The 10,443-nt window shown below is 35.1% G+C and overlaps 1 protein-coding gene across 3 annotated transcripts; it reads right to left on the bottom strand.

Annotated features, from left to right (window-relative positions):
* Positions 1-236: 236 nt before the first annotated feature.
* Positions 237-7,975, bottom strand: LOC117399373 (ubiquitin thioesterase otulin-like). Of its 3 annotated transcripts, none has more exons than XM_059023072.1 (8): positions 7,902-7,975; positions 6,056-6,500; positions 5,472-5,509; positions 4,256-4,296; positions 3,603-3,728; positions 3,164-3,283; positions 2,311-2,580; positions 237-1,823 (listed from the first exon to the last, which is right to left on the bottom strand). In XM_059023072.1, exons 1-8 carry the CDS (start codon positions 7,930-7,932, stop codon positions 1,785-1,787), a joined length of 1,110 nt encoding a protein of 369 aa, XP_058879055.1. In that variant the 5' UTR covers positions 7,933-7,975; the 3' UTR covers positions 237-1,784. The 3 variants fall into 3 exon arrangements, with proteins under 3 accessions (XP_058879055.1, XP_033854363.3, XP_058879056.1); XM_033998472.3 differs by lacking the exon at positions 7,902-7,975 and adding an exon at positions 7,658-7,895; XM_059023073.1 differs by lacking the exon at positions 7,902-7,975 and adding an exon at positions 6,906-6,985.
* Positions 7,976-10,443: the final 2,468 nt, after the last annotated feature.

Raw genomic sequence — 10,443 nt, 5'->3', positions numbered from 1 at the left:
ATGGCAGCTAAGGTACGACAGTTTTATAGATACTGCAGCAAGCACACATATGTTTGAAGTACAAAAAGAACAGTAACCTACCATTTAAAGTTATTTAAGTTGCACAAGAGAAGCAATGTCATATGAAGAATTCCACTTATCAAGTTATGTTCTTACAGTATCTAGTTTGATGCTATTCATTTAATAGGCTGTTTTATTTCACCAGTTCTGTAAAATATTCTTTAGATGTTGAAATGTAAATTGTCAAAAACATAATTATTTATTTTTAATAAATGACAAAAATAAAACAATGATGAACATGGTAAATATAAACGAAGGAAAGAAACCAACAACCAAAACTTATATTTTCAATAAAATGCTGTCGTTTACAAACTCCACGTTAGGAAGAGAATATACAGAACATATTTATACTATACATACTGCTATACAAAGTGTTCATATGATCTAATTGATTTATAGTAACATTACATACATTACTCAGGACAGACCGAGGAGGAATGATGCCTTATGAGAAGTTATACATTTACGTATTTTACAACATTGTAAGGTATCAGTAAACCAGGTTGGCATGGACTCAGAGTGCTCTGTATATTTTACCTTATGGACATATTCTGAAGAAGACAAAGTGCTCTTTTCACATTTAACTGTACAAAGACTACATCAACTACACCACGTGTTTGTGCTAGGCTGCTGCAATAACCCAGTGTTTACCTACATTATGTACCAGTATTTTATCTTTAGCACTACTGGTCTGTTGCCTATTGACTAAATTTAAAAAACAAATCATGCTTTTTTATATATTACACTGCCTTCCTTTTTGAGATTCTAAACGACAGAAGTCACATCAGACTGTATTTAGGTAAGTTAATGCAGGAGAATATGTTGTTTATAAGTATTCTAAAGGCTGCCGACACTGATAAACTGTATTTTACATATAGCCATTGACATATTTCTTCTGTATTAAAATCACTGCATAAACTGTGTAGATTATAACAATTGATTTTTGTGGAACATGATTTATGTCTATATGTTTTTAATATTTAAGCACAAAGACAAGGAAACAAAGATATATAGAAAAAGAAACAGAAATCTGCTGGATTTTTAAACAGGCTTCCAAGCACTAAAAACTTTTTTTTTTTCATATAAACTGAAAGTATTTCATATTCATATTCATATAAAATCATAATTGGTAAAACTTAATAAACACGCTGTAAAGATGTAGAAATGTTACCAAACATACAGTATCAATTTCTTACAGAATGACTGGGGGTGGGGATTTTAGTGCCCATTTTTCCTCACTCACCCTTACTTAGTAAATATGGTCCACCAAAATGTTCTCCTTTTTCTAGGAAAACAGTGTAACAGAGTGTTTTACCTGATAGCCTTACTTAAGCTGCTTGCTCAAATATGATCCAATTATTATGTATGCTGAATGACAACTTCTCTTCATTTTACCTTCAAAAATAGGTTTCTGTCTAAGGACTGCCAAGGACAACACTACAACACGTTTAAAGTTTTTATATATCATGTGGAAAATTAAATTAATTTAAAAGTCGTTTGTGAATAAATCAAAGTTGATATCCATATCTAATTTTGCTGTAGGGGGTCTCCGTTTCTTAGTTACAGAATCTTGAATTTAAACCGTGCACTAAAAATAGGAGGACATATGTGGTTTATACTGTGTTACACAATATTTATTTAAACAATTTACCAAAATTGTACCTCCATGACTTGTTAACATTGTGTTGGCAGCTTTAAATATAATTCATTTTAATATCTGCAGGTCAACTGAATAAGGTGTATAGAAGCAGCTCCACTTCCATCTAAAAAACAAAAAAAAAAACACACAAAATGAATTACTTTCTACATCTTAACTAGAAATTAACCCAGACTCCTATTTACTTGCTGTATATAGGACAAAGTCATGTACTGTGCAACACAAACTGACACAACACCATAAAAAAGAAGCATTTGTATTCACAACCCTATTGTAGATCCTAATAATTAAGAGTGCTACATAATAAGTATAAAATACAAGTAAAGTTAAAAAATAAAAAGATTTCCAACAGAAAACGGGACCCAAGTGTTAAAAAAATAAATAAAAAAAATACTCAAGCATGCTTTTTAGTCCTTACACAAACCTTACACGTTGTTTTCTACTTGTATGGTAAGATTAAGAGTTCCATTTAAAAAAATGATACAAATTGCATTTTGTTGTATACTTTGATGAATGTAACCCATAGTGTATAAATAAAACCTTTGGCAATGTCACACATTTATAAGAGCGTTCATCTTTAAGATGCACATTACCTGCTTCAGTCTGCTTTCTAATCCCAAGATGTTGAGATGATTAATCATGAAGTGATAGGGGTGGCGAGATGTGCTCCTTGCAAAAAGCAAAGTGCAGAAAACAGGCACGTCTTCTCCATCCCCCATCCTGTTATACATCTGAATGGATTTGCATAACATCAGGAACTTCAGGGCTTCACATATTCTTTCCTCGATCTCTTTGCTCTTTAACATGATTTCACAAGCCCGTTCTCTAGCGTGTTGAGGTTCTAAATTACAAATCGGTGCCCACTGACAAACACAACACAAAACAAAACAGAAAAACGGGTTAAAAGAAGCAGAAAAGTACCATGGAAAAGGTGTCACTTTAAATCGACAAAAAATCTCAGAAGAGTATGTGCTTTGTATTTGCCAGGACTATGTTCGTGCTTGTTCATATAACAGTTTATAAAAGCCTGTATCAAAAAGATATAATGCAGAGGAAGCCATGTAAAAAAAACAAAAACATATTGTACTGCACAGAAGAATGTTCCTCTCCTTTCTTTAATAGATAATTTGAGGTACCTAGTTTCTATTTATTACACTATTCCAATTTCTGTTTACATTTTTTTAAATATTCGAACACAAAAACCTATTTTCTCTCAGCACTAATAAATATCCTATGCTGCTGTCAGTGGAATATTTAATGCCATGCTCTGCCAAAATCAATGTGACTAGAATACCACATCCTCTCTCCACATGCGAAAAGCACATTACTTTTCATTAACATGTTCATGAGTTTTATACAGAGAAAAACAAAAAAACACTAAAAACAGATTTGGTCTGTGGAGGTTTTCTTCCAAAATAAGGAACCCATGATGAGCAAAACACTCACCTTTTTCAGAAAGACATCTAAACTTGCTTGAAGTTTCTCAACAGGATTTCCACCAGACCTATACTCAAAGTTCCACTGATTAATCCAGGCATAGCCTTCCTGGAACAACTTATTTGGCAACTTGAAGAAATATAGAGAGTAATTTCATTATGTTTAATTGGAATTTTATTTTACAAGGAAATGCAAATGTAAACCCTTATAAAAGGTTACCACTGTGAATTGACATGGTCATTTAGCAGTTTTTCTATGATTTTCCCATGGTTGTACTATGCATTTACCATAGTTTGCCATATTTTTTTTAAAAATATGCTTTACCTTGCTTTCACTATGCTTATTACACATTGCTACGCCTTTACTATCAGAAACTTTTATAAGGCTACTCATGTGATGTATGTGTTTATTCACACATTAAACACACTGATCAGCAGACTTGTCACACCTGCAAGGTTTCTTCTGTGTTGATCCAGCATGGCAACTCCCTGCCTGTGACCATGACTTTAAAAACAATCTTCCGTAACTCAAAGGAGGTGTCCTTCTTCAGGTTTTCTAGGAAACAATCATCATCCTAAGAAATACAAATAAAAATAAATTAAGTCGCTTTGTTCTGATATATTTGGGGGGGGGGAGGGGGAGGCGGGGGGGGGGTGTGTGTATCACCAGAGATACATGGCAGAACACTGGGCAACAACATTCTAGCCTAAGCTAGGTAAATACTGTGTGTCGACCTCTGCTCCCGTTGTAGAGATAACAGCACAAAGTACAGTTACCGTTTTCACAGAAACACACAAGCCCTCTTGATGAATGGCATCCTTTAATTGGTTTTCCACAGCAGCAGGGAAACATGGCCAGCTGAACCACAAGGAACTATTGGTCCATAATAAATTGGCTTAAGTCGGGGGAACAACATTCTTAATTTAAATGTTCAGTTTACCTTTTTAAAAAGAGTGCCTATGTAAAGTATTTTGAATATGAGCTACTTCAATTGATTTCTCGCTGTCCATTCATAATCAACCCCAGCTGCGTCTGGCAGAAATCTGGGGTGCCGAAAGGGGACAGGGTGGAGAAGAACAAGCAAATAAGGAAAAATATTACCGTGTATAGCGATGGCTGATGATACATATTACTGTCCAGCCCTGTAATGAAAATAACAGCAGTAAAATTGACCACGGGGACAACAAGCAAAGTGCAGGTTTCTGCCTCACAGATTCAGAACACTGGTTCACAATACAAAAGAAATGTAATGTTATTCGTAGAAATTTAATGTTATTAGTAGAACATGAAATACATGACGTTTTTAAAACAATTTCAGTCAATTGGCTACCCCAGACATGGTAGAGAAAGACAGTTACCTGGCTGTAAAACAAGTTGTTAATTAACCTTAAATCAAAATTGTACCTCCAAACTTAATCCTAATAAAAGTCACTATCAGATTGCAAAATGTTAAATTCAGTCTACCAGCAAAAAAACATGAAATGTGACTTATCCTTATAAGAAATGCTATTCAAAGTCTGAACGTTCCCAGAGCATTTAGTACCGGATTTGTTTTACCAAAGCAGAAATACCTAATTGTATTTTGCCTTTGTTTGCCAAAATGATTGAGTCACAGTGAATGTCTGTTTTGTGCGATCTGTCCACATCACACTGTCATGTGCCTTTTGACTTAAATGTCCGGGAGCAGATAGGCCTGATGAATATGGCTGCAGATCAACTTCAGATAAGAGTTGTTAAACTTAATCCCACAATATACCCTAATAAAAGTTTTCCATGGTAAATTTGCACAGTAATTTTGCAGTTTTCCTGTGCTTTTCACATTGTTATACTACACCTTTACAATCGTTTACAATTGTTTGCCATGTTTTTCTTAATATGCTTTACCGTACCTCTATGTTCTTCACAATGCTTACCTATGATTTAACATGCTTTATTACACTTTGCTTTGCTTTTACTATGGGTCACTTTTATAAAGGGAAACGAGGGATAATAACATTGTAAGGTCATCTTGTTTGCAAATATTTACAGTGGCTCATTATCATCTTGTTAGCAAATACTTACAGTGGCTCATAAAGGACATGGAAAAAAATGAAAATAAATATGTGGTATGTTGAGATCAGTTTGAAATGTCAAGAACCTGAAATAATTAATCTGGTAATCTGGACATAACGGTTTGAAAAGTCGAGTTCCTGAGCTAATTTATCTTGTGATGTCGACAGCAACACATTTCTATTTATTTCCCCCCCTGTCCTAATGAGACTCTGTAACTATAAGTCATCCAAACAGTGTACCCTAAAGAGACATCGTTAAATATTACCTTTGTCATCCAGATCACAGTAGAGATCTTCATCAGCACTAGAAATAAGGAAACAAATCCATGTAAATCACAAAGAAACTGTAAAGAAAATATAATAAACTATAGTACTGTTAAAAACCATCATTCTTTTAACATTATTGTACTTGCTTAATACCACACTATGCTTAATACACCAATGTCCACATATACTGCACATTATATTTAAAGAAACAGAATATTAGTTGAGTTATAAATTGAATTAATTAAATTTGGCCTAAATATTATATACATTTCAGTTCTCATTAGAAACTGAGATTTGCAAGTTATCTATTCATTTCCTGTAAATGTGCACACATGGTTTCAATTAATTCAAAAGTGATCTGAAGTTTATACAGCAGGTGGTTCAGGATGGCTTTCCCTTTTATATTCAAACTGGATTCAGAATTAAATCATTTATTTTACAAAATGATTCATCAGTTTACAAACAATTTTTTTTTTTTCTAAATAAAATTTTAAAAAATCTAAAATAATCCTAGAATGACAACAACAGAAAAAGACACCACTAGCTTTCATATATGATGCATGTTGTTCGTATCTAGGCCTACCTTGTGAATGGCTGATCACTGGCACGGCTTGTATTGCTCTGGTTTCTTCTGCTTAAACACCCATTGTCTTTGTCTTGAACACACAGCTCTACCATCTTCATGCGATGCACAGCGTCTCCTCCATCAGGACAATTTGTGACCGCTGTGGCCAAAGTCTCCTTGGATGTGACCGAGTCACTTTGGGTCTTTTTCTCACGCGCTGTACTGTAGTCACATTCTGTTGGACTATTGATTTGATGTTCAGGGGGAGATGTGACCACCATCTGTCCACCTGAGTTGTTTTCCCTGACATTTGTATACAGGTATCCTGTTAAAAGTGTCAAGATCGATACCAATATAAACACATTCAAGCAAGAATGCCCAGCTTCCCACATGAAATGACCTGTAAAGCACATCCAGTCAAAGATCCACACAATGAGACCCATTCCTATTGTTCTGAGTTGGCCTAGAAAACAAGGTACAAAGTGTTACTGCTGAAGGTAAAAGCTAGAAAAGAAACTACAAAAACAGCAGATCTTTGAAGGTCCAGTCCACAGTCCTTTCATTCTAACCAAGGCACGTTTTGTGCAAAAGCTGAAACAAAAAAGGTTATTTTATATATAAAAATGAGTAAATTGTCTCGACCCTTTGGAGACGACTATTTCAAATGGAGAACTGAATATCAGTTTGACAGACTGTATATGCCATTTAGTAGTATTTGTTAACACATTTTTTCTCATACTGTAGAAATAACAAACATACATAGCTTTGCAACAATGCATGTGCATCCAATCAGTTACAGTATAACAGAAATAACATTACATCATGCACAGATGACAACAAGGCATATTGCAGTTATCTTCGTCCTCACCAGTAAAGACATGATGGCACAAATGCATCTGACATAATTATCTGCAGCTAACAAATCAGATAGCAGGATTTTTCCAAGCAGATTTATAATGAAGTACAGAATGATTACATTATCTCTATATGGAGAGCTTGTGTGACGTCAACCATATAACCAGCGTTGAGCACATCAGTTCTGACTTTGAATAAGTAAAGCACGATTCTTCTGTAAATTGAACAATATACTGTAAAATCGATGATCTAGGTTGCATCAAAAACAAACTGGGTCCCTTTGCTCGACTGTGAATGCAGCCTTAAACTGACTTACTCGAAAAAATAAGCTCAGTGACAGTGTGAACGGTTTCTGTTTAGAATAACTGTGCGCATGAAACATCAATTTCCATACTTCACTGCACTGTATTTAAAGGAGATACACAGGCAGCGGCGAGACGCCACGATTTGCATTTCAAGTGGTGCGATTGGATTGGTCATGTCAGCTGCTCCGATGTACCACAACTAAAAAATAAATATGTATTCATTTTTTCTGGCTTTGTTTATTTTTAATATGTACATCATTTTCAATATCTTCTTTTAACAACAATTATTTTCTGCATGTGTACGTTATACTGGAACTAATGGAAACTCCCTCCTTTTCATTTAGAACAAGAAAACAAAGTTTCTTCCTCTCTCAATTTGCAGAATTACTCTTAAACATGGTACACTGAAACAGCAACAGATAAAATCGTGAACACTACTAAGCTCCAAAGTGCTGGTTACCTTCTCAACGCCGCATTGTTGAACCTGGCTTGTTTTCAATACGGAAGTTACAAAAGTGAAAGTAAAGACACTTGGCTCTTAGTTTAAGTAAATACATAAATGGTTTGAAAACTGCTGTTTCAAAACCATATTTGTTCGACTAAATAAATAGTACAGCGGAACGGACGGCAGCTTATATTATAAAAGTATAATTATATTAGTATCTGTGTCACGTCAATTTATGCTACTTATGAGTTTTTCCTACTTGCAGATTGTGTTCCCCTTGCACTGCGCATGCCCAGATATTTTTTTCTTCGTAGAACGAGACGCTCATCAAAAACAAAATCTTTGGATATGACGTGTTTTGTAAACCACACGCAATTAATCAGTTTTATATTAAATAAAGACAGCTGCTGTTAACAAACTTAAAAGTGTACAACAGAGGGAGTTAGTTAAAACATTTTAAAAGAAAAATAAAAAATGCAACTGCAAATGTTTTACATTGAAGCGTAGCATTTTCTCGAAACTATAATATAAGTAACCTCAAGTACACGTTTGTAAAATTGTTTTGCAAAAGTAGCATACTTATTATTATTGGTAGAAAAGCTTGTACTGTTGCTACTGTATGTTATGTGTGTTTTACAATAAGAAGTCTGTGACTCGTCCTTCGGATAAATGCGTCTGCTAAATGACTCATATATATATATATATATATATATATATATATATATATATATATATATATATATATACACACACACACACACAGTGCCTATAGAAAGTCTACACCCCCTTGAACTTTTTTCACATTTTGTTGTGTCAGTGCCTCAGAATTTCATGCATTTAAATGAGGATTTTTTCCACTTATCTACACACCATACTCCACACTGTTAAGGGGAAGAAAGTTTTTATTGAGAAAAAAATTCTATATTAAAAATACAAAACTGAAACATCATAATTGTATAAGTCTCCACCCCACTTGGTGGAAGCACCTTTGGCAGCAATTACAGCTGTGAGTCTGTTGGGATAGGTCTCTACAAACTTTGCACACCTAGATTTGGCAATATTTGACCATTTTACAAAACTGTTCAAGCTCTGTCAAGTTCCTTGGGGAGCGTTGATGGACAGCAATCTTCAAGTCATGACACAAATTTTCGATTGGATTTAGGTCGGGGCTCTGACTGGGCCACTCAAGGACATTTACCTTTTTGTTCCTTAGCCACTCCAGTGTAGCTTTGGCTGAGTGCTTTGGCTCATTATCATGCTGAAAGGTGAACTTCCGTCCCAGTTTCAGCTTTGTTGCAGAGGGCAGCAGGTTTTCCTCAAGGACTTCTCTGTACTTTGCTCCATTCATTTTCCCTTCTATCCTTACAAGTGCCCCTGCTGATGAGAAACATCCCCATAACATGATGCTGCCACCACCATGCTTCACAGTAGGGATGGTGTTCTTGGGTGATGCACTGTGTTGGGTTTGCGCCAAACATAACGCTTTGCATTTAGGCCAGAAAGTTCAATTTTAGCTTTGTCCGACCACAAAACTTTTTGCCACATGGCTACAGAATCTGAGTGTTTTTTTTGCATACTTATTATTATTATTATTATTATTTATTTCTTAGCAGACGCCCTTATCCAGGGCGACTTACAATCGTAAGCAAATACATTTCAAGTGTTACAATACAAGTAATACAATAAGAGCAAGAAATACAATAACTTTTGTTCAAGTAATAGTGATAGTTACATCAGGATATGATTAAATAGTGATAGTTACATCAGGATATGATTAAATACAAAATACTACAGGTTAAACACTTGGCAGATTACAGTATTCTGAAGTACAGGATTAAATGCAGTAAAATAGGGGGCAGATAAGAGCAAAATAAAGCACATTTAAATGAAGGATTCTTCAAACGGGATTCAAGGTGGGCTTTCTTGAGTAATAGCTTCCTTCTTGCCACCCTACCATACAGGCCGGATTTGTGGAGTGCTTGGGATATTGTTGTCACATGCATACTTTGACCAGTCTTGGCCATAAAAAGCCTGTAGCTCTTGCAAAGTTGCTATTGGCCTCTTGGTAGCCTCTCTGATCAGTCTCCTTCTTGCTCGGTCATCCAGTTTGGAGGGACTGCCTGATCTAGGCAGGGTCTTGGTGGTGCCATACACCTTCCATTTCTTAATCGTCTTGACCGTGCTCCAAGGAATATTCAAGGCCTTTGATATTGTTTTATACCCATCCCCTGATCTGTGCCTTTCAACAACTTTGTCCCAGAGTTCTTTTGAAAGCGCCTTGGTACTCATGGTTGAGTCTTTGCTTTGAAATGCACTACCCAGCAGAGGGAACCTACAGGAACTGCTGAATTTATCCTGAAATCATGTGAATCAATACAACTGAACACAGGTGGAGGCCACTTAACTTGTTGTGTGATTTTGAAGGTGATTGCTAACACCTGAGCTAATTTAGGATTGCTATTACAAGGGGGTGGACACTTATCCAACCAAGCTATTTCAGTTTTTATTTTTCTACACATTTCTAGAATATTTTTTTCACTTGGAAGTTGTCGGGTAGGATGTGTAGATAAATGAAAAAAAAAACAATTTTAATGCATTTTAATTCCAGACTATAATGCAACAAAAGGTGAAACTTTAGAAAGGGGGTGTAGACTTTCTATAGTAGGCACTGTATATATATATATATATATATATATATATATATATATATATATATATATATATATATAATTTATTTCTTAGCAGACGCCCTTATCCAGGGCGACTTACAAATACATTTCAAGTATCACAGTACAAGTAAT

The sequence above is a fragment of the Acipenser ruthenus genome, chromosome 4 (assembly GCF_902713425.1).
Source record: "Acipenser ruthenus chromosome 4, fAciRut3.2 maternal haplotype, whole genome shotgun sequence".
Classification (NCBI taxonomy): domain Eukaryota; kingdom Metazoa; phylum Chordata; class Actinopteri; order Acipenseriformes; family Acipenseridae; genus Acipenser; species Acipenser ruthenus.
The sequence above is the reverse complement of the archived record's forward strand: the minus strand, read 5'-3'. Positions and strand labels throughout refer to the sequence as shown.